Source organism: Odocoileus virginianus, chromosome 9 (genome assembly GCF_023699985.2).
Source record: "Odocoileus virginianus isolate 20LAN1187 ecotype Illinois chromosome 9, Ovbor_1.2, whole genome shotgun sequence".
In the NCBI taxonomy this organism is placed as follows: domain Eukaryota; kingdom Metazoa; phylum Chordata; class Mammalia; order Artiodactyla; family Cervidae; genus Odocoileus; species Odocoileus virginianus.
The window spans coordinates 20,772,442-20,798,106 of NC_069682.1; the positions used below are offsets into that span (position 1 = coordinate 20,772,442).

The 25,665-nt window shown below is 35.9% G+C and overlaps 1 protein-coding gene across 1 annotated transcript in view; it reads right to left on the minus strand.

Annotated features, from left to right (window-relative positions):
• Positions 1 to 25,665, minus strand: part of DNAJC1 (DnaJ heat shock protein family (Hsp40) member C1) — a 182,432-nt gene that overhangs the window by 80,180 nt on the left and 76,587 nt on the right. Inside the window, exons 7-8 of the mRNA XM_070472057.1 lie at positions 16,393 to 16,483; positions 4,254 to 4,417 (exon numbers count right to left, since the gene is read on the minus strand). Coding sequence (XP_070328158.1) covers positions 4,254 to 4,417; positions 16,393 to 16,483 — 255 coding nt within the window. The remainder of the gene's footprint in view (positions 1 to 4,253; positions 4,418 to 16,392; positions 16,484 to 25,665) is intronic.

The following is a 25,665-nucleotide window of genomic DNA, read 5'->3' on the forward strand; positions in this document are numbered from 1 at the left end:
AAATAATCAAACCCCTTCAAAGACACAAACTGCCAAAGCTACCTAAAGAAAAAAACCACAATGCCACACAAACACTTGTAGAAAAAAGGAACATTTCCCAATGCATTCTATGAAGCCACTATCACCTGATATGAAAAGCACACAAAAATATTAAAATGTAACAAAATTATAGACCTATCCCTCATGAAAGCTACTATGACTAATAATTAAGTGTAGCAAAGTTACAGGATAAAAGGTTAATATATAAAAATTAATAGTATTTCCATATACTCACATCAGAAACTGAAATAAAAAATATAATTTGGAATAGTATAAAATATGAAATATTTAGGGATAAATTTGACCAAATATGTTCCTAAGAGAAGTTAAAGAAGATGCAGATAAGAGATATATATCATGTGGATCAAAAGACTTAATATTTTTATGATGTCAGATTCTCCCCAAATTTATCTATAGATCAATTTAAATGCAATAAAAATTCCAACAGAATCTTTTGTACAAGTTGACAACTTGAATCTAAATTTATTATAAAGAAATGCAAATAACTAGAATAGTCAATACAATCTTGAAAAGAAGAAAACAGTTGGAGGATTTCTACTATCTGATTTCAAGGCTTATTACATAGCTTGTCAATACAAATTGTACTGGTGTAAACACAGATATACAGATTAACAGAACAGAATAGAGAGCCCAGTAATAAACCAACACATATATGGCCAATTATAATATTTTCAACAAAGGCCCCATGGCAACTTAATTCAAAAAGGATAATCTTTTAAACAAATAGGGCTGGAAGACTGGGTAGCTAAACAGTAAAACAGAAATATATGTGTCTGTGTGTATATATATATATACACACACACCTGAATGCTCACCTCACACTATATGCAGAAATTAACTTCAAATCTCACAGACCTAAATGTAAGAGCTAAAATAGTGAAACTTTTAAATGGGAACATGGAAGAATCCCTAACTTTGGGTTTGGTAAAGATTTCTTATTTTTTGTTGTTGTTGTTCAGTCGCTAAGTCATGTCCGACTCTTTTGTGACTCCATGGATTGTAGCCTGCCAGGCCTTTCTCTTCTGTCCATGGGATTTCTCAGGCAAGAACACTGGAGTGGGCTGCGATTTCCTTCTTCAGGGGATCTTCATGACCCAGGACTGAACCTGCGTCTCCTACATTGCAGGCAGTCTCCTGCATTATAGGCTGGTTCTTTACTGACTGAGCCAGCAGGGAAGCTCTAAAGACTTCTTAACTAGGACATTAAAAGAAACTAGTACAAAGGAAAACATTTAATAAACTGAACATCTGAATTTAAGACTTTTGCTCTTCAAAAGACACTATTACTAAAATAAAAAGCAACTTATAAACAAGAAGATATCTGAAAATACACAGGTGATAAAGGTGTTTTATATATACAGAGAGAACTTTAAACTCAATAATAAAACAATCATGGGCTGTGGATTTGAAGAGAGACTTCATAGAAGAAGATATTCTAATGGCAAATAAACAGATAAAAAGATGTCCAGCATTATTAACCATTAGAGAATTGAAAATTAGAATCACAAGGAGATAGTCCTACACATCTGCTGCTGCTAAGTCACTTCAGTCGTGTCTGACTCTGCGACCCCATAGACAGCAGCCCAGCAGACTCCCCTGTCCCTGGGATTTCTCCAGGCAAGAACACTGGAGTGGGTTGCCATTTCCTTCGCCAACACATCAACTAGAATGGCTAAAATTAAAACAGCACTGACACCAAAGGTTGGCCAAAATGTGGAGCAACTGCAACACTTACACACTGCTAGTGGGAATGTAAAATTTACCACCACCCTGGAACACAGTTTGGTAACTTCATTTTCCTACATAGCATTTACCCAAGGGAAATGAAGGCATAAGTCCACACAAACACGTAGACAATAAATCTTCACAGAAGACTTACTTATAATGGCCAGAAATAAAATTTCCATCAACTAATAAATAAATTTTAAAAACTGTAGTGTACCCGTACACTAGAATATTACTCAGCACTAAAAAGAGAAAACTACAGAAACATGAACATGGATAAATCTCAAAATAGAGTATGTACTCAATGTTCCTATAGAAATAATATGTTAGATCATGCAAACTAACCCATTATGGATTATTCAATTCAGTCAGTTCAGTCCAGTTGCTCAGCTGTGTCCAACTCTTTGTGACCCCATAGACTGCAGCAAGCCAGTCTGCCCTGTCCTGGATTATTATTCAATATAATGGATTATTATTCAGTGATAAAAAGAAAAACTACTGATACACTCAAACACTTGGAGGGATTTTTAAGAACACATTATGAATTTGGAGGGATTTTAAGGACATATTATGAATTAAAAAAAAAAGTCAATCTGAGCACCTAAATCTATAAAGTAAATATTAAAAGAATAAAGGGATAAGCAGAAAGCAATGCAATACAGTCATAATGGGAAACATTAATACCCTATTTGTATCAATGGGTAGATCATCCAGACAGAAAATAAATAAAGAAACATTAGCCTTTATGACACGTTAGACCAGACTGAATTAATAAACATAGATAGGACATTCCATCAAAAAGTAGCAGATACACATTCTTCTCACGTACACATGAATCTCCACAACAGATCATATGTTAGCCCACAAGACAGCTCTTAAATTTATTTAAGACTGAAATCAAATCATATTCATTTCCTACTACATTGGTGCTGACATTAGAAATCAATTACAAGAAGAAAACAAACGTCACAAATGTATGATGATTAAGCGTAAGATCATCTGAATAGATGTATTTGATAGAACTGAACAAAAACTTTCATTTATGGTAAAAACTCTCAACAAAGTTGTGTGTAGAGGGAATGCACCGAAACACAATAAAGGCCATGTGTGACAAGCCCAAAGCTACTATCATACTCAACTCATGAAAAGATGCTCAACATCACTAATCAATAGGAAATACAAATCAAAACCATGACAAGATATCATCTCTCACTAGTTAGAATGGCTATTATCAAAAGTACAAGAAATAACAAGTGTTGGCAGGGATGTAAAGAAAAGGGAAAGCTTGTGCACTGTTGGTGGAAATGTATATTGGTCCAATCAATCTGGAAAACAGTATAGAGTTTCCTCCAAAAATTAAAAATAGAACTACCAAATGATCTAGAAGTTCCACTTCTGGGTATTTATCTGAAGAAAATGAAAACACTAATCTGAAAAGACATACACACCTCAATGTTTGTTGTAGACTATTTACAATAGCCAAGACATGGAAAGAACTTAAGTGTCCACTGATGGCTGAATGGATACAGAAAATGTGACACACACATACACAGATACACACAGGAATATTATTCAGCCACAAAAATAAGGAAATCTTGCCATTTGTGACAACATGGATGGACCTTAACAGCACTGTACCAAGTAAAATAAATCATAGAGAAAGACAAATACCAGATGATCTCACTTTTCTAGAAGAATCTTAACAAAACAAACAAATCCCCCCCAAAATAATAAGCTTAAGAAAATGAGAACAGACTGGTTTTTAAAAGAGGTGGGGCTGTGGCAGTGAGGAGCAGATGAAATGGATGAAAGGGTATAAATAAGTAAGTCATAGGGATGCAATAGCACAGTGACTATACTTAATAATAGTGTATTGCATACCTGAAAGTTGCTAGGAAAGTAAATCTTAAAAGTTTACAAAAAAAATTTTGTAAACATGTATGGTAATGGATGTTAACTACATGTACTGTGGTGGACTTGACCCAGTGTTGGCAAGAATGCAAAGTAACTAAAGTTTATAATCCTGCTGCTGAGCTAGAAATTGATACAGAAAATGATATGTTAAAATACATACATATATATATATATATATATATATATATATAAATAAGAATTATTTACTTGTTGACCCTGCAATTAAATACACTAGTGTACAAAGGTTTTAACTTGGTTTGCCATGAGATAGTTTATTGAGTTCTATATCTATTACTATATTTTATGTACTTTTTAGCATGTATTTTACTCAATTAAAGCAAAATTCAAAAAACTTACCTGTTTTTGGAACTCCCTGGTGATCCAGTGGCTCAGACTTCATGCTCCCAAAGCAGATGGCATGGATTGGATCCATGGTCAAGGAACTAGACCCCACATGCCACGACTTAAGAGTTCTCATGCCGTGACTAAAGATCCCACAAGCCGCAACTAGGACCCGACACAGACAAATAAATATATATATATTTTGAATTTACCTGTTTTTTCTGTGTTCTGTTCCTGTTTTCTAACCAGTCATCCATTTGTTCCTCAATTTCTTCTATAGAAGTTCCATGATCATAAGATTGAATATATGTACTTTCTAAAGGCGTATATACAGGAAATTCAGGTTTTGGTTTTTTTATTTTAACTTTCTTCTGTTCTAAAAAAAGTTTAAAAGCACCAATTAAAAAAATAATAAAAAGAACTAAAATTTTATTCATAGACCTTATCTTGAAAGAACATATAATATATATTGTTCTTTTATAAAAATAGAATTACTTTACTTATATCAGCTTTAAGTTTTATTGTGCATTATCCATGGCATTGTTTTTAAAATAAAACACATAGATGTTGATGACAGATGATTATTACATAATCCCCATATCAATTTGTGTGTATCTTTAGTTTTAGAAGTATTGTTCATGAAACACTTCATTTAGCCATAGTGACAAGAGCCTGGGCATTAGTGTTTTAATCCTACCTTTACTACCTAAGAGTTGCATAATACAGGGCAAGTAACTTAACCCTTAGAACAAGTGTCCATTTTCATTCTGTAAAAGGGAGTTAAATCTAACCTCATAAAGTTGATGTGAGGAAAATTGTATATCCCCTAACACATTACTTGGCAGAAAACTAGCTCTTCAAGATATACATTCATCTTTTCAATATTTTACAAATGCAAAATGTAATCTGGCAGCATCCAGGGTAGTTATCAATAGATGATTATCAGTTTATCAACAGGCCTCTCCATTAAATCCCTTGTTGATTAGTGTTGACACTGAGAAGTCACTCTACTCTTAATCACTACTGTCAAACTCATCCATCCTTAGAACCATATCTTCTTCATCCTCTGTGTATGTATATGTATATGTGTTTACATGCACTGTAATACCAACATAATAAAATTAATATGATGTTGGCATACGAAGAGACAAATTCCTAGAACAGATCAGAGAATTCATAAATATTTCAATTCAGTGGAAGAAGGATTTAATAAATGTTGCTGGCACAAATAACTATCCATTTGAAAGAAAAGTGGACAGAACCTTACAATGGATACCAAAAATAAATCACAGTTGCATAAGAGACTTAAATTTAAAAACCAAGACAATAAAAATATTGAAAAAGAAGCCTAAAATACTAACTATACTATTTAAAGGAAGCAGAAATCTTAACTAAGACTGAAAACCCAGATGCTACAAAGATGAAAGACAGAATAAACAAATCAAGAGAGAAATAACAGATTTGGAAAGATAATCTGCAATTCAGAGTACAAACAGAAGATATGAATATATAGAATACATAAAGAGATCTTATAACCTGACATGATAAGCAGCCTAATAGAAAAAAATGGCCAAAAAAATGTGTATTAAGAACACAGTGTTATGGGAACAGTTCTACTTTAAAAGGTTGTTACCATATCTAGAAATTACATGGTATTGAGTACCATATTTTATCCTACACTGCATCAGTACCTGTGTATATCCAAGCTTTTCAAATGGTGACTTTAAAAAAACCCTGATACCATAAGAGGAAATTAGTAACTTAAATGACATATAAGGCTAATTTAAAGGTATAAAAATATAACTCAAAATGGATCAATGACCTAAGTGTAAGATCTAAAACTCTGATTTCTCTGATATGACACTGAAGGCATAGGCAATGAAAGAAAATAGACAAATTAGACTTCATGAAAATTTTAAAATTTTGTGCATCAAAAGATATCAATAGAGTAAAAAGCAACCCATATAATGAGAGGAAATATTTGTAAATCATATATCTGATAAGGGATTATATACTGAATATACAAAAAACTCCTAAAACTCAACAAACAATCTGATTCAAAATTGGGTACAGGACTTGAATAGTCATTAGGATGGCTACAAGAAACACACACACACACCAACCAGAAAATAAATGGCTACAAGAAACACACACACACACACACACACACACACACACACACACACACACACACACCAGAAAATAAAAACCACTGGCAAGGATACAGAGAAATTGAAACTTTGTACACTGTGGGTAAGAATGTAAAATTGTACGGTGCAATGGAAGATAGTATAGCAGTTCCTAAAAAAAGTAAAGATAGAATTGTCATATGATCCAGCAATTCCACTTCTGGAAATACATCCAAAAGAACTGAAACCAGGGGCTCAAAGAGATGTTTGTTCACCCAAGTTCACAGCAGAATTAGTCACAATAGCTAAAAATTGGAAGAAACCCAAGTGTTTAATGACAAATGAATGAATAAACAAAATATGGTATACACATACAACAGAATATTATATAAGGTACAGAGTTTTTACTTGGTTATGTTTCCAAATGTACTGGAGTTAGTGACTTGTTATATTACCTTTTCATAAGTTATCTCAGAGAGGACTCTCCCATCCATAAGCATCCTATATCATCAAAGGAAAAATGTTCTAACCCGTTGGAATTACATCTGCCCTATCTCCTTTGTCCTCTTCTCCACCAGTCCCTGAATCAACTTAAAAATCAGCACTAGCATCTCCTTTCCTCATGAGCCTGAGTTTTCTATAGAAATCTGTCTTCCATTATCTTAAGGAAGGTGAATGTTTTCCCGTCCTGCCACCCTAAAGAGGCAAATTCTGTCTACCATGTTCTTACTGTCCCCTTGGCACCCCTACTTGAGCCCATCACTAGGGTATGGGGTGGGGACCACAAAGCCAGAAGACAAACATAATGTGTGGAACAATTGTTTCTTCAGATTAAAAAAAAAACTACCTCTTAAAAAAGAAGGATTTTGATTACTTGATTTTGCTTTTGTTCTTAACTCATATAAGTACAGAGGGAAAAAAAAGGGAAATATTGAGTTTTCCTTCTACCGTTGATCCCCTCTTTGTCTAAATTTTAAAGTTTCGATCAATTTCTTTATAGAATTACTCATTTTTTTTTCCATTCACAATACGAGTTTTCATTATAGTACTCAGAACTCACATCTACTGACTTAGATTAAAATTCAGAATGTATAAAATGTTAACACTGAACAAAACCTTATATCAATACATATTCAATTTATTTACAGCAAAAACATAAAGTTGATTAGAAATTTGTAGTAAAGAAAATGCTCAAAAATTTCAAATAGATCCCATTTCTTCCTAAAAGAAAGATACATATTTATTTTAAAGAGAGTACCCTTTTCAGACTTCCCCTCTGAAACACCACTGTAGCAAGACTGCCACGCCCCGCCGGTGCGGCCCCTCAGGGGACACTGCAGCCTCGGCAGTAAAGCAGAAGACTTGAGGGCAGATTAGCAATTAGGCCACGAAAAACAGGCAGCATAAAATAGCTGCTGCTAATCTGCATGAGATGCATTTACTCAATTAAGCAGATGGAAATGTTATTACGAACTCAGTATTCCAGTGATGATCTTTAAAATTAAGAAGGATGGGGGCAAATGAAATGCACACTGGGGGATTTGAGGCCTTTATGTATTAGTTCTAAAGTATACAATGTAGAACACTGTAATGAAGTTAACAAAATTAATTAAAAGATTCTTTGCATGTAACCATGAGAGACTACATTTAAAAATACATGACAGTTTTTGACATTATTAACAGCAATATGACTGTTCTTTAAGGGAATGGCAAACTACTTCAGTATTCTTGCCTTGAGAACCCCATGAACACTATGAAGAGGCAAAAAGATAGGACACTGAAAAATGAACTCCCCAAGTCGGTAGGTGCCCAATATGCTACTGGAGATCAGTGGAGAAATAACCCAAGAAAGAATGAAGGGATGGAGCCAAAGCAAAAACAATACCCAGTTGTGGATGTGACTGGTGACAGAAGCACGGTCCAATGCTGTAAAGAGCAATATTGCAAAAAAAAAAAAAGCAATACTGCATAGGAACCTGGAATGTTAGGTCCATGAATCAAGGCAAATTGGAAGTGGTCAAACAGGAGAAGGCAAGAGTGAACGTCAACATTCTAGGAATGAGTGAATTATGATGGACTGGAATGGGTAAATTTAACTCAGATGACCATTATATCTACTACTGGGGGCAGGAATCCCTTAGAAGAAGTGGAGTAGCCATCATGGTCAACAAGAGAGTCCAAAATGCAGTACTTGGATGCAATCTCAAAAATGACAGAATGATCTCTGTTCATTTCCAAGGCAAACCATTCAATATCATGGTAATCCAAGCCTATGCCCCAACCAGTAACACTGAAGCCAAAGTTGAACAGTTCTACGAAGACCTACAAAACCTTTTAGAACTAACACCCAAAAAAGATGTCCTTTTCATTATAGGGGACTGGAATGCAAAAGTAGGTAGTCGGGAAACACCTGGAGTAACAGGCAAATTTGGCCTTGGAGTACAGAATGAAGCAGGGCAAAGGCTAAGTTCTGCCAAGAGAATGCACTGGTCATAGCAAACACCCTCTTCCAACAACACAAGAGAAGACTCTACACATGGACATCACCAGATGGTCAACACTGAAATAAGATTGATTATATTGTTTGCAGGCAAAGATGGAGAAGCTCTATACAGTCAGCAAAAACAAGACCAGGAGCTGACTGTGGCTCACATCACTGCCAAATTCAGACTTACACTGAAGAAAGTAGGGAAAACCACTAGACCATTCAGGTATGACCTAAATCAAATCCCTTATGATTATACAGTGGAAGTGAGAAATAGACTTAAGGGATTAGATCTGATAGAGTGCCTGATGAACTATGGATGGAGATTCGTGACATTGTACAGGAGACAGGGATTAAGACCATCCCCATGGAAAAGAAATGCAAAAAAGCAAAATGGCTGTCTGAGGAGGCCTTACAAATAGCTGTGAAAAGAAGAGAAGTGAAAAGCAAAGGAGAAAAGGAAAGATATTCCCATCTGAATGCAGAGTTCCAAAGAATAGCAAGGAGAGATAAAAAAAAGCCTTCCTCAGCAATCAATGCAAAGAAATAGAGGAAAACAACAGAATGGGAAATACTAGAGATCTCTTCAAGAAAATTAGAGATACCAAGGGAACATTTCATGCAAAGATGGGCTTGATAAAGGACAGAAATGGTATGGACATAACAGAAGCAGAAGATATTAAGAAGAGGTGGCAAGAATACACAGAAAAACAGTACAAAAAAGATCTTCACGACCCAGATAATCACAATGGTGTGATCACTCACCTAGAGCCAGACATCCTGGAATGCAAAGTCAAGTGGGCCTTAGAAAGCATCACTACGAACAAAGCTAGTGGAGGTGATGGAATTCCAGTTGAGCTATTTCAAATCCTGAAAGATAATGCTGTGAAAGTACTGCACTCAATATGCCAGCAAATTTGGAAAACTCAGCAGTGGCCACAGGACTGGAAAAGGTCAGTTTTCATTCCAATCCCAAAGAAAGGCAATGTCAAAGAATGCTCAAACTACCGCACAATTGCACTCATCTCACACACTAGTAAAGTAACGCTCAAAATTCTCCAAGCCAGGCTTCAGCAATACGTGAACTGTGAGCTCCCAGATGTTCAAGCTGGTTTTAGAAAAGTCAGAGGAACTAAAGATCAAATTGCCAACATCCGCTGGATCATTGAAAAAGCAAGAGTGTTCCAGAAAAACATCTATTTCTGCTTTATTGATTACGCCAAAGACTTTGACTGTGTGGATCACAATAAACTGTGGAAAATTCTGAAAAAGATGGGAATACCAGACCACCTGACCTGTCTCTTGAGAAGCCTGTATGCAGGTCAGAAAGTAACAGTTAGAACTGGACATGGAACAACAGACTGGTTCCAAATAGGAAAAGGAGTACGTCAAGGCTGTATATTGTCACCCTGCTTATTTAACTTATATGCAGAGTACATCATGAGAAACGCTGGGCTGGAAGAAGCACAAGCTGGAATCAAGATTGCCGGGAGAAATATCAATAATCTCAGATATACAGATGACACCACCCTTATGGCAGAAAGTGAAGAGGAACTAAAAAGCCTCTTGATGAACATGAAGGAGTGTGAAAAAGTTGGCTTAAAGCTCAACATTCAGAAACTAAGATCATGGCATCTGGTCCCATCACTTCATGGCAAATAGATGGGGGAACAGTGGAAACAGCGTCAGACTTTATTTTTTTGGACTCCAAAATCACTGCAGATGGTGATTGCAGCCATGAAATTAAAAGACGCTTACTCCTTGGAAGGAAAGTTATGACCAACCTAGATAGCATATTTAATAGCAGAGACATTACTTTGTCCACAAAGGTCTGTCTAGTCAAGTTTTTCCAGTAGTCATGTATTGATGTGAAAGTTGGACTATAAAGAAAGCTGAGCACCAAAGAATTGATGCTTCTGAACTGTGGTGTTGGCGAAAACTCTTGAGAGTCCCTTGGACTGCTGTAAGATCCAACCAGTCCATCCTAGAGAAGATCAGTCCTGGGTGTTCATTGGAAGGACTGATGTTGAAGCTGAAACTCTAATACTTTAGCCACCTCATGTGAAGAGCTGACTCATTGGAAAAGACCCTAATGCTGGGAAGGATTGGGGGCAGGAGGAGAAGGGGACGACAGAGGGTGAGATGGCTGGATGGCATCACTGACTTGATGGACATGGGTTTGGGTAGACTCCAGGAGTTGTTGATGGACAGGGAGGCCTGGAGTGCTGCGATTCATGGGCTTGCAGAGTTGGACATGACTGGGTGACTGAACTGAACTGAACTGACTGTTCTTTAACTTTGTTAATGTTGATACCGTCACCTTTTCTATTAAATTTACTACTGAACTGATGCCAAAACATGAGCAAAAAGTCTTATTACTCAGAGCTTAGGATGAGTATTGTTTTTAATAAGCATTCTGGCATTTAGTTTCATCATTTTCAGTTTGAAGAAACCATAACCTGGTAATGAATTTTCAAACTTTTTAAAAAATTAATTTATTTTATTTGGAGGCTAATAATTACTTTACAATATTGTAGTGGTTTTTGCCATACATTGACATGAATCAGCCATGGGGAATTTTCAAACTTTTCAGAAGACTATCACACATATTTGCTGGCATACAGAGAGTTTTCAGATATTCATCTATTTTTAAATTATGTTTATTTACATAATATTTTAGTTAAACAATAACAAATTATTATAACAAATGTCATATGATATCACTTATATGTGGTATCAAAAAAATGATACAAATGAACTTTTTTACAAAACAAATAGACTCACAGAGAAAGAAAACAAGGTTACCACAGGGGAAGAAGAAGAGGGATAAATTTGGTCTTTGAGATGAATATATATATATATATATGTATATATATATACCATTACATATAAGGTAGATAGCCAACAATGACCTATCATGTGACACAAAGGACTGTATTAAATACCTTCCAATAAACTATAATGGAAAAGAATCTGAAAGAGTATATATATAGCTGAATCACTCTGCTGCATACCTGAAACACTGTAAATCAACTTTACTTCAATTAAAAAATTTTAAAAACTGGGAAGACCCAGAGGGATCGGGTGGAGAGGGAGGTGGGAGGGGGGACCGGGATGGGGAATACATGTAAATCCATGGCTAATTCACTTCAATGTATGACAAAAACTACTGTAATGATGTAAAGTAATTAGCCTCTAACTAATAAAAATAAATGGAAAAAAAAATAATAAAAAGTCAGCCCCCCCCCCAAAAAAAAAATTTTAAAAAGAGAGCATTATTAAATCTGCATGAGAACTGCTATCAAATTCTTAGGGAGAACAAAAGTCTTTGAACAATTCTGGAAAAACTGTCATGAAAACATGACTATGAAAGCAATGAAATTAGTGTATTCAAACTGCCTCCACAGGTGAATTTTGGTTTAGTTTGAGATTTTTCTCTTCTATAAATGTGGGTTCCCTTCACCTCCACTTTTCGACTAGTCTTAAAAGGCTTAGAAAAATTTTATGTAACAATTTTACTTAAAAATAACAATTATATAAAAGTTACATTTAAAGTTTCATTTATTCATTAATTTATTTGATTAAAACTGTTTCAACAATTGCTATAATACCAACTTCTGTTTCAATCTTTGGTTTTGTTATTCAGTCACTAAGTAGTGTCCAACTCTTTGCCACCCCATGGACTGCAGCACACCAGGTTTCCCTGTCCTTCACTATCTCCTGGAGTTTGCTCAGACACATGTCCATTGGATCAGGGATGCCATCCAACCATCTCATCCTCTGTCACCCCTTCTCCTCTTGCCCTCAGTGATTCCCAGCATCAGGATCTTTTCCAATAAGTCGGCTCTTTGCATCAGGTGGCCAATGTACTGGAGCTTCACCTTCAGCATCAGCCCTTCTAATGAATATTCAGGACTGATTTCCTTTAGGATTGACTAGTTTGATCTCCTTTCTGTCCAAGGGACTCTCAAGAGTCTTCTCCATCACCACAGTTCAAAAGCATCAATTCTTCAGCGCTCAGTCTTCTTTATAGTCCAACTCCCACAACCACACATGACTACTATAAAAACCATAGCTTTGACTATAAGGACCTTTACTGGTAAAGTGATGTCTCTGCTTTTTAATATGCTTTCTGGGTTTGTCATAGCTTTTCTTCCAAGGAGCAACATCTTTTAATTTTGTGGTTGCAGTCACCATCCACAGTGATTTTGGAGCCCAAGAAAATAAAGACTGTCCCTGTTTCCACTTTTCCCCCATCTATTTGTCATGAAGTGATGGGACCAGAAGCTATCTATGATCTTAGTTTTTTGAATGTTGGGTTTTAAGCCAGCTTTTTCATTCTCCTCTTTCATTAAGAGGCTCTCTAGTTCCTCTTCATTTTCTGCTATTAAAGTGGTATCATATACATATCTGAGGTTGCTGATATTTCTCCTGGCAATCTTAATTCCAGCTTGTGTTTCATCCAGCCCGGCATTTTGCATGATGTACTCTGCATATAAGTTAAATAAGCAGGGTGGCAATATATAGCCTTGATGTACTCCTTTCCCAATTTTGAACCAGTCCATTGTTCTATGTCTGGTTCTTAACCGCTGCCTCGTCCTGCATGCAGGTTTCTCTGGAGACAGGTATGGTGGTCTGGTATTCCCATCTCTTTTAAGAATTTTCCACAGTTTGTGGTGATCCACACAGTCAAAGGCTTTGACATATCAAATAAAGCAGAAGTAAATTTGGGGGGGGAATTGTCTTGCTTTTTTGATGATCCAACGGATGTTGGCAATTTGATCACTGATTCCTCTATCTTTTGTAAATCAAGCTTGCATCTCTGGATATATTAATATAGCAGTAATAATCATTTGTCCACCCCTACTCTCCAAAACACACATCAGCCAATCTTAATATGTAATCCTCTAGCATCCTAAATGTCCTCCTCTTAAACAGAGTCTGCTTTAAACAGTTATACAGTTTACCTGAATACTATATTGTATTTGTTGAAACTTTGTTTTTTGTTTTTAATTTTTATTGGAGTATAGTTGATTTAAAAGGTTGTGTTGGCTTCTGCTGTATAGCAAGGTGAATCAGTTATACATATATACATACACACACTCTCATAGACTTTTTTCCTATTATGGAGTGTTGAGAAGAGTTCCCTGTGCCATACAGTAGGTCCTTATTAGTTATCTATATTTTATACATAGTACTGTGTATACGTCAATCCTAGTCTCCTAATTAACTCTTCCCCCTTCTCCCTTGGTAACCATAAGTATGTTGTCTGCATCGTTAATATTAACACTCATTAATATTCATAGTCACAAATTAATTCATCTATTTAGTCATTCATCCATTTATTAAACATTTACTATGTGCCAGGATGCTATATTAAATGCTGCAGACACAAAGATGATAAAGAAAGTCCCTGTTCTAAAGCTACCCAGACACCGAAAGGTTGTAGAAGGTAAAAATGGTCCCCTAAAAATGACTGTGTTCTGATGCTCAGAACCTGCAAATATTTTACCTTACATGGCAAGAGACTTTGCAGATGAGATTAAACTTGAGCACCTTAAGATAGGAGAGACTATCCTGAATTATCCAAGTTGGTCCAGTCTAATCACAAGTCCTTAAAAGCAGAGAACTTTTCCCTGTTATGATCAGGCAGAAATGTGACTACAAAATAATCAGAGATGCAACATTACTAGCTCTGAAGGGAGAGGAAGGGGGCCATGATCCAAGGAACGTGGGGGCCTCGAGATGCTGGAGAAGGAATCAGCCTTGTTTGATAACCTTGACTTTAGCCCAGTGAGACTCATGTCTGACTTCTGACCCACATAACTGTATGATAATGCATTTGTATTTAAGCCACTAAATCTGTGGCCATTTGTTACTGCAACAATAGAAAACTAACACTGGGATCTAGTCCCACATGGTTTTTTGACAGATAAGGAAACGAAAATAAAATCCTCAAAGTCACACATTTAGGTAGTGGTAATGGACTCTGGTTTTGGAGACAACATAATCCTCCTTTATTCTCAAACTATGGTTGGTGTTTAGGTAAAGGCAGAAAGCTAGACTTTCACTTTATGAAGGGTAATTGCCATAGCTATTTTTCTATATATTGAAAGTGTAAACTGCATGGGAATACTAATAACACAGTTGCTCTTTTCCAGCTTCATTTGGCTAAATGACTTCTGTGGGCTGCACGAATAGCTAAGGCATGCAAGTTATTCTGTAAATCTCACACACTGCATATTTATATACATTTGTAGGTGTGAAGTGAGTATTAAATATTAAGAGTGTTTGTACAGTTTTCTGTGCCCACATTAGTCCATATCACTTCTCTAGGAATCTAGGTAGGTGGAGGGAAAAGATGTTTGAACCAAGAACATTCATATTGAAATTAAAAATATAAAAGAAGACTTCCCCTCCATGAATTCAATCAACAATTACCTATTAAGCACTTACTGTGTGCCAGGGATTCTTAATGTCCTTAGATAGTCATAACATTGAAGAAAATAGATAAAATCCTTACTCTCATGAAGCTTACTTTCTATTGGGAGGACCAGATGGTAAACAAAATTAATTTATAAATTAATGTTAAATAGTATTAAATGCTCTGGATAAAAATAAAACCATGTTAAAAAAATAAAACATTATAAAAGGAAGAGTGTGTGGGAAGGATGTAGATATAGAAAATTAGAATGACCAGGGCTGGGAAAATGTCTTCTTTACCAGTATGTTCAACTCTTCCTAAAATCAACAAGAACTGTCTCTAGTGTTTGGTGGAAGTCATCAACATACTGATACTTTAGTCAAGGTTTTTCATGTTATAGAGCAATAATACAAATTAAACAAAGACTTCCAAAACAAAAATCATTGACATTTTCAGGCTTACAGCAAGTTGGTGATCAGCATTAAATATTAATGACAACTGCAGCACTGGAGTGTTTAAGGACTTTCTAGATTTTACATGCCTCCCAGATTAAAGGGGGCTTTCCTGGTGGCTCAGACGGTGAAGAATATGCCTGCAATGCAGGAGACCCAAGTTCAGTCCCTAGGTCAGGAAGATCCCCTGGAGAAGGGAACAGCTACCCACTCCAGTATTCTTGCCTGGAGAATCCCATGAACGAGGAACCTGGTGGGCTGTGGTCCGAGGGGTCGCCGAGAGTCAGACATGACTGAGCTACTAAGCACACAGACATACAGATGAAAGGAACTATATGACTCCATGATAACTTTTCCCTCCTTCTGATACTGAGTTGTGGGTGGCTCAGAAATTACTAATATATGGAGAAGGAAGTGGCAATCCACTCCAGTACTCTTGCCTGGAAAATCCCATGGATGGAGAAGCCTGGTAGGCCACAGTCCATAGGGTTGTAAAGAGTCAGACATGACTGAGCGACTTTACTTTACTATAAGGGAGAGGACAAAGAGAAAAACGAGAAGATGTGTTGAATCTCTATGAAATAAAATTTGTAAAAAAAAAAAAATTACTAATATATTATTTTGCACATGTAGTACATTAAGTGCAAGTAAGTCTGTTTAGAGAGTAGCAAAGAAATACCCTGGAGACAAGGATTGAGAAGATGCAAGAACTGTTTAACAAGGACCTAGAAGACATACAAAAGAGAGTAGCAAAGAAAGCACAGAAAATTTAATTACTACTGAATTTAAGGAAAAATCCAAATTTAAATAATCAGTTTTATATAATATAGTTACTATAGTAAGACAATGTTTAAAACTCACTTTGAAGTGTTTCAAGTTCAGCTCTTGTCAGTTCATCTTCCTTTTCCTTCAATCTTGTTTCTTTATATTTAGCATAAAACTGCCCAGCATCCTGAAAAAAGAAGTTACAAATAAATTAACATAAAAGTCAGTTTCCTTTGATGGTATTTTCTGCATAACTTCAATTTAAAGCAGCATACTCATTTAATAAGTAGTTTTCCTCTGTGTTTATGTTTTCAAATTTTATGATGAACAGAAGAAATTGAATAAGCAGTTCTCTATGATTTGTCTCTCTTAGAGAACTAATCAAAGTCAGATATTCTGTGAGTGTATTAAATATGTTTAAGTAAAGCCTTTTCTCTCAGAAACATAAGGGAGGCATTCGCTTTCTGTTTTCTTCTATTGCATATTTTCTCAATATTGTGTGTGGACAGAAATCAGAAAAACATACTTGCTGAACTGAATTATTTGATAGTACAGTAAGTTATATTATTGTGACAAAGTACAAACAGTATTTTCATATTAGTCCCTTAACTCCAAGATTTTCAAAATCACTATATGCAAATCTGATTATGAAACATCTATGACCACGTAGATACAAGTGAAAGATGTCACTAGAACACATACTGTATGCAAATACTTAGGTGTCAAGACACAGCGGCTAAAGTCTCAAGGAGGGGCATTTAGGATAGATGAGACTTTAGCAGAGTACCAAAAAAAAAGACTAGGCCTTCAATAATCACAGACATGGAAATAAACAAGTTGGTGTTCCAGGCATATGAAGCTCCTAACAGTGAAAAAAGCAAAACCAGATCATTTTTCAACACCTCTTGACTCAAATTCATCTATTCTGTAACAGCACTACTTCTAGCTGCAAGGCTACACTGTGCTATGCTTCTATGGCTTTCTATATGCTTTGCCTTCTGACTAGAGTATTTTGCTCCCCTACCTTTTTTCTCAAGAACTCTTATTCATCCTTGAAAACCCTATTCAAGCATCACTTCTCTTGTGCAAATCTTCTGACCTTCCCTGGAAGACTAATTCTTTCCTGTATTGCTGCTTCTGTATTTAAACTTATCTCTATGATTGCTTGTATCACAGTATTCTCTCCTAGAAAATGAGAAATTTGAGACAAGGAAACTTGTATGCTCAGAGCACAGTATCTAGAATCCAGCAGGCACTTAATAAGTGTTTTTGAACTGAACTAGATTGAAAGATGTGAGAAATTTGTAAAGAAAGAAATAAAAGTGCTTGATGACTGACTGGTATGGAATAAGAAAAGGAGAGATATCAAAGATAACTCTAGGGTAACATTCCCAGACTTTGTGATTCCTAGAGCAGACAAATTATAGACCCTTCTGACAGGGTTTTATTTCTGCAGGAAGTGAAGGAATAAACTCAATCCTTGGTCTACCACAATTCAGATGGAAATGCATGAACACTTAAACCACAGAATGGGATTATCTCTTTTCAGTCATGCCTATCCAAATTAAAGCCTTCTCCTGGGGTCTTTGAAGGGCACAGATGTCATACACCTGACTCACTCATCCTCCCATGCCCATATATACTTTAAATTTCAACAGAGGTTCAGGTTAAGAACTTACGGTCCTTTAACATTCCCTGCACCCTCAAAAAGACTGTTCAGTTTTGTTTTGTTTTTTCCATAAGACAGCTCTAATAGCACTTAGTTGTCTTTAACTTTATTTGAAATAATCGTTAGATTGTATTGTGACAGCTGTCATATCACTATGCATTAATTAAAAAAAACATCAAATTGGTGAATTTTTGTGTAGTCATTTTAGTATTGAAGATGGAAGGAGAAAAGCAACATTTTTTTGCATATTAGGGTTTATTATTTCAAGAGAGGTTAAAAATGCAACTGAAACACACAAAAAAAGATTTGTACAATGAATGGAGAAGGTGCTGTGACTGATTGAATATGTCAGAAATGGTTTGTGAAGTTTCATGCTGGAGATTTCTTACAGGACAATGCTCCAAGGTCAAGTGGACCAGTTGAAGTTGACAGTGATCACATCGAGACATTCATTTAGAACATTAATGTTGCATCACACAGGACACAGCCAACCTACTCAAAATATCCAAATCAAGTGCTGAAAATCATTTGTACTAGCTTCGCTATGTTAATGGATTTGATGTTTGGAAGCCATACAAGTTAAGCAAAGAAAACCCTGACTATATTTCTGCATGCAATTCTCTACTGAAATGTAACAAAGACATTTCACTTTTAAAACAACTTGTGATAGGCAATGAAAAGTGGATACCGTTCAATCATTTGGAACAGAAGAGGCTGTAGTAAGTGATGAACCATCACCAACCACACCAAATGCCAGTCTGCATCCAAAGAAAGTAATATTGTGTATATGGTGGGATTGGAAGGGAGTCCTCTATTATGAGCTCCTTCCAGAAAACCAAATGATTAATCCCAACAAGTACTGCACCCAGTTAGACCAACTGAAGGCAGCACTGGACAAAAAGTGTCTGGAATTAGTCAACAGAAAATGCATAATCTTCCATCAGGATACCGCAAGATCACGTGTTTCTTTGAAATCAGGCAAAAACTGTTACAGCTTAGCTAGGAAGTTCTGATTCATCCGCTGTATTCACCAGACATTGTACCTTCAGATTTCCATTTATTTTGATCTTTAAAAATTCACTTAAGGGAGAAAATTTCTATTCCCTGGAAGATTCAAAAAGGTACCTGGAACAGCTTTTTGCTCAAAAAGATAAGTTTGAGAAGATGGAATCATGAAGTTGCCTGAAAAAATGGCAGAAGGTAGTAGAACACACTGCTCATAAAGTTCTTAGTGAAAATGAAAAATATTTAAAAAGCAAAAGTCCTTTATGGCCAACCCAATATGTAAAGAGAGAGTAGTGCTCACCCAACGTTCTATTTATTCCCCCACATTTCCTTATTCTCTTGAGATTACATGGGATTATGGGGCTAGTTCTGGGCAGGCTATGGTTAGAAATATGCATCACTTCAAACCAAATACCAAAAAAGGCTGTGTAAACCTCCAGTTCTCACTCCTGCCATAGACAGCAAGGAGGCCACAGGCCCTAGATGCATTCAGCCAAAAGATGATGAAGACATCATTATTCTGAGTCCCTAAGTGGCAAGTTAGAGCAGCATGTCTCCTTATGTAAGTGGAAGACACTGGAAACAAAGTTCAAGTCACTGGAATTTTAAGATGATCTGCACCTTACCAAAGTCTATCCTGGTTGATATAAATAGCAAGTGCTATAGAGTTAGTACAGAGAATATACAATGAGAAATTTTCAGTTGGCCTGATCAGGAAAGGCTCCATAATGATGACAATTTAGCTAAACTGTGAAGATACAGTATTCCCAAGGTTAATTAGCTATGAGATGGAAGATATCCCTTATTACAAACCTTTCTTTTTAACATTATTGAAACATATTTAAGTGATAAAAATACCATGCTTAACTGGCATTGCTTGTCATGTTTCAGTTTACTTTTACTTCTCCATATAAACTTTAAAATATTAAACCATCCAAAAAAAAAAAAATCTTAAGAAAGAAGCGGGTTAAATTTAGAGTGGTACGAGCAGGGAAACAGTACCACATGGAAGAACTCTGTTCAGATGCTCAGTCATGTGTGACTCTTCACGACTCCATGGACTGTATGTAGCCCACCAGGCTCCTCTGTCCATGGGACTTTCCAGGCAAGGACACTGGAGTGGGTTGCCATTTCCTCCTCCAGGAAGAACTCTGAAGAGAGGTGGGTGCAAGAAGGATGGAGGACACTCCATTGCTCTTTGACTGTGTGATAACACGTATCTCGTTTGAAGCTTACATATAACTTTCAACACAGGAGAATATCGTTTAAGTGCAGTTTTGAAAATCTGCCCACAAATTCAACTGCTCTATTATTTTGTTCTCCAGCTGACTGATACTGTAATCTCAGAACTACATGTAATGTGTAATTATGTACAATGTAGAAAATTACTTCCCTGGTGGCTCAGACAGTAAACAGTTTGCCTGCAATGTGGCAGACCCAGGTTCAATCCCTGGGTTGGGAAGATCCCCTGGAGAAGGGACTGGCAACCCACTCCAGTATTCTTGCCTGGAGAATCCCATGGACAGAGGAGCCTGGTGGGCTAGAGTGCATGGGGTCACAGAGTCATGTCCAACTCTGAAGTGACTTAGCATGGACATAATCTCAAGAGTTACGTGTAATATGTAATTACATATAAGGTATAAAATTACAGTGAAGAATATAAGAAAACTTCTAAATTTCATACTTTGAATAAGAGTCTGTTTTTCTTTGTATGGAACTATAATAATACTAAGTTCGCAAGAGGAATAAAAATAAAACATAAAACAAGAAGCTCTGTTTTCCTGTGCCTGAGTCAGTATATTCTAAGAGATAGAAGGCCCAAAGTGACTTTTCCATTTGGGCTAAGAGATAGAAGAGACCACAGAAGCCATCTATTCAGCCCCAACTCAATGCAAGAATCCTCTACAACTTTTATAAAAATTATAATCTGCCTCGATATCCATACAGAGAATGTAAGATCAGATAGCTTACTCACAGACCATGAGACTGGTTACCAAGCTCCCTATCCAGCAGTGAAAAAAACTTAGTCTTTCTTAGCTTTTATATTTCTTATATTTTAAATTTATTTTTCTCTGCTTTAAGATTCATTTCTACCATGAACTAATTGTGTCACTTTGGGCAAGCTGTCTCACCAATCTGAGTCTTAAGTATTTTTTCAGTTATAAAATATGGACTCGTTGAGACTGGGCGTCTCTAACATCCTACCTAACATTCTGTGGTTTTAAAATCTTTTCTACATAACTCTACTTTATATTCTGTCTTTGGACCTCTGAATAATTGCATCTTATGGCCTCCTTTCAGAGGGTGGAAGGAATGGAATCTTTGTTATGTTGTGAGGTCTTTCCAATTCTCCTGCATCCCTTTTTCCTTCTGTAGCAGTAGTTTCAGCCTTATAAAAATTCAGATGAGTTTCCCAAACTTTTTCACTTGTTTATATATTCTCTATGTAAAGTGTGCTTGTCTGCAAAATTTTTCAAAAAGTTCTGAGAATACTAAAAAAGTAAGCTTCCTTATCCCTTGGAAAATCTGTGTTTAACTTTGAGCAGAAGGGCAGGCAACTAAGCTTGCTGCAAATGCCTCCTAGTCTTTTAGAAGCTTTTCCTCCTGCTAATTAGCTGTGAATGTTTTGTTTATTTGGTTTCTGTCCCAGCAAGCAGAAGCAAAGGGGTTAGAATTAAGGGCCATGACTGTAGAGAGGGCAACCCCTGGGCTTGTCCAGAGCTGTTTCCATGGAAGAAGCTTCTTGGGAGGGAGGAGGCCTCCCTTTATAAACAGCTGTATAAAGTACAGTATTCCCTTTACTCTCAGGCAACTTTCAATTTAAGGTAAAAGCCATAGCACCACAGAGAAGATTCTTCTGTTTTCTCAGCCACTGCTCCTCAGAAGCCCATAAATCCTGATGGGGTGGACATATGCACACTGGGAATTTTCTACAATAATTTCTAGTCTGTGTTCATATAAGATCAACTTTGTAGTGAGAAAAGATGGGGAACCAGGACTTAACGATGAGAAAAATGAACAATTTTAGGCAATGAACTCCTAAAGGAGTTGCATGTTTTACAGATTATGTTATTGAGAAATGTAACACAGCAGGTAGAGAGCAATTTATTTTTTTTTCCATTTATTTTTATTAGTTGGAGGCTAATTACTTTACATCATTACAGTAGTTTTTGTCATACATTGAAATGAATTAGCCATGGATTTACATGTATTCCCCATCCCAGTCCCCCATCCCACCTCCCTCTCCACCCGATCCCTCTGGGTCTTCCCAGTCCACCAGGCCCGAGCACTTGTCTCATGCACCCAACCTGGGCTGGTGATCTGTTTCACCCTAGATAATATACATGTTTCAATGCTGTTCAGGTAGAGAGCAATTTAAATGGTGAATTCCCAGAAACATCAAACAAATAAGCAAGCAAATAAATTCTGAACACTTAAGACCTTTCCACCTTAGAAAAGGTAGAGAACTATGAACTATGATTTAGACTGGTAATTTGTAATTACTTGGGATATTTGGTACTTACTGATTTGTATGAGAAATCGGTGGTGTTAGCAATTGAAATTTTTAATGGGCCTAAATAAGTGAAGCTCCAACATAAACAGGCAGTTAAGCTGAAAATATGCACACAGCACTGGTTATATTTCATCAGTTTTTGCTACTCGCATTGCTATGAATATGTTTCAGAATATATATGATCAAATAAAAAATATCTAAGGGCATTTTGGAGGTTAGAAAATTTTCCTGGGGTTACAGGCTGAATACAGTCCACACAGAAGACTGGTTTAGTCAGATTCCAAGAGATGGTGTACTCCCTTCTGTTCTGTGAGAACACAGACTGGGAAGATACAGAGTGTCACTAGGGCTATACTTTTAATGTTAAAATTAAATTCTAGCCTGAAAGCACACCATGCCTCTCCTGATACACACCAAGTTCCTTGTTATATTCTAATTCACATTGCATGTCTTCTGTTGATTACTCCACCTGCCTTTTTTGCTGTATAAACACATTCTTCTCAAGTTTCCGAAGCTTCTCTGCAAACAGTCATGCATTTTACTCCTCTTTCATGTAATGTTCTCTCCAATCTCTATGGACACGTCAATTTACACCCTCCATATTCTTTTTCTTTGGTTTCTCATTTGACTTTTTACTTCTGCCTATGTGGGTACATGAATGATATGGGGATACACATTTTGCTAAATATACTAATATCCATATCTCTTTTCTTTCAAGATTTTCCAGTCTAGGAAATGTTTGATACTAATTTAACATCAGATATTTCATATGTGTCAAGTATAATGGTTTTCAGTTACTGGTCTCATTCTTCTAATCCACTACATCTTACAGTTTTTTCAATATCTTCTTCAGAGCAAAGGAAAGGAATAAAACCCAGTACTGGAGGTAATAAAGACCTTCTCAAAATGCAAGGGGAGTTATCAAAGAAATACTTTTACCTCTACCCTGCTTGATCACAGAACCATTTTGAGCACTGTCTGCCCACTATGCACTTTAACTTTCCAGTTCCTAACAATGTATACATATCTTTGACAGACCTGTGTGACAGAAACATTTTTCTGTCTCAATGTCCTTTAATAGATTTGTCAGATTCATCTATTAAACTCCTAAATGCCTATATTCAGAGTCTGCTGACTTAGGATATAATCTTGGATGAAGTAATGGGATATGTGGTATTTTCTTTTTTTAAAAAGAGGAGTTGTACAATTTTTCCTCAGGTTTTTTCAGTCTCAACATGTGTAATTATATGGGAGTTACTGTATCTATGAAATTATTTTTGTACACAACTAGTACACAGTGTGGGCACTTCACTGTCAAATGGTCTATTCATCTTTCAAGACTTGGCTCAAATTTTCCTTGGTTATCTTAAATAGAGACAATCTTACTTCTCATAACATCTATAGAAGTCATTGCTTATACTACAGATATGAAGATTATATATCATATTGTGTCCCAATTATTTTAATTTATGTGATATGAACTCTGGCTGTAAGGGCTTTTAAAGTGCCTTGTTCTGATACTGTGTTTAATAAATTTTTATTGAACCTGCCAAACTAATCCTACTGGATAACCAACCATACATACATGTGAACTATAATACAGAATGGATATTTAGAGGAAGAATGGGAAGAAAAAGATTAGAAATGAAGAGCTGTTGATACGACAACAAAATTTGGGTACAGGTTCTGCAAGTATGAAGGCCATTCACTGGAAGTCTTTGAACCTCTCAATCAAGATAGGGGTGGTATATGCAAGAAAAAGGATTCCTACTTAAAAACAAAACAATGGCCCGGTACCACAAGAGTGGTGAAGAAAATGCTGAAGGTCATGTGTATCACTTTTTTAAATACTGAGGGCTCTAGTAGGACTCTTATCACCACTGTGTTAGTTACCAATCCAGACTGCTTCAAGTAAAAAGGGCTTCCTATAAATTTCATAAGTACCTTACTTAAGAAGATCTCATACAAGTGTCACATAAAAACTTCAGTGTTGTAGATAAGGCATATGTATTCATTTTACACAATTTTATGAATGATAATACAAAGGTCAAAGAAGATTGCAAGAAAAAAAAAAGCAGACAAAATCTAATCCTAATAGCAACTATTCAGTATTGCTTTGCTGATGTTTGTGAAAGTATAAGCTGTATGTTTATTGATCAAAAATACTTTCACTGTTACAATTTGGATCAGAATCAACTATATTGTTTTGGTAGTGAACATGAGAAAGACATTAAACTTCCAACTGATTCAACAGTTCTAGAAGGTTTCTGAAGAGGCTAAAATGTTTTTACAAAATTCCTTACTCTTACAAGTTTTCTACAAATTTGCAATGAGGCAAAACAATAACTCGTAAATTTAAATCATTTTAATATATTGATTGTTTTTGCAAATTGCTCTGCATGCTAACCAAGAAATATGTTGATTTTACCAAATAAACTTTGTTTCAAATGACTTAGATTAAAACTACAAAGAAGTGAGTGGGATGAACTGGGAGACTGACATATATACACTACTATGTATAAAACAGATGACTAAAGAGAACCGACTGTGTAGCACAGAGAACTCTTCTCAGTGCTCTGCAGTGACCTAAACGGGAAGAAAAGCAAAGAAAAGAAAAGGGGGCGCAGTATATGTCCACATACAGCTGGTTTACTTTGTTGTACAGTAGAAACTAATACAATGTCATAAAGCAACTATACTCCAACAAAAGTATTTTTAAAAAATTAATGAAAAGAAAAAAAATAAAGTGTTTCAGACTGACACTTTATGTGTTATTTATGCTGCCTCATGACTATTAAATTGATCTGCACTCTGATTTGCCTATTACACAGATTCTAAAGCTAGCAAAAAATAATCACTCTCTTAAAAATGTAAGAAATCATGTCCTAAAATATTTTTCTGTCACATCCTCTCACAAATATACCAGTAAGATAAACACATTTTCCCTCTCATACTAAGTCTTACATACACAGCATACAAGGATTGTGGATTTTTATCCAAATAAACAATATGCTAAACAACTTTAAAAAAACTTTAAAATTACCAAAATACTTCAATTGTCTCTATTAAATGTAAACAAAATAAATGATTCTGTATGCAATAACTGTTAAGATAAACTATTTTGACAAAGAGCTGGTAAATAATTTCTCAAAAGTTAGGAAGAAACACTAAGTAACTTTTA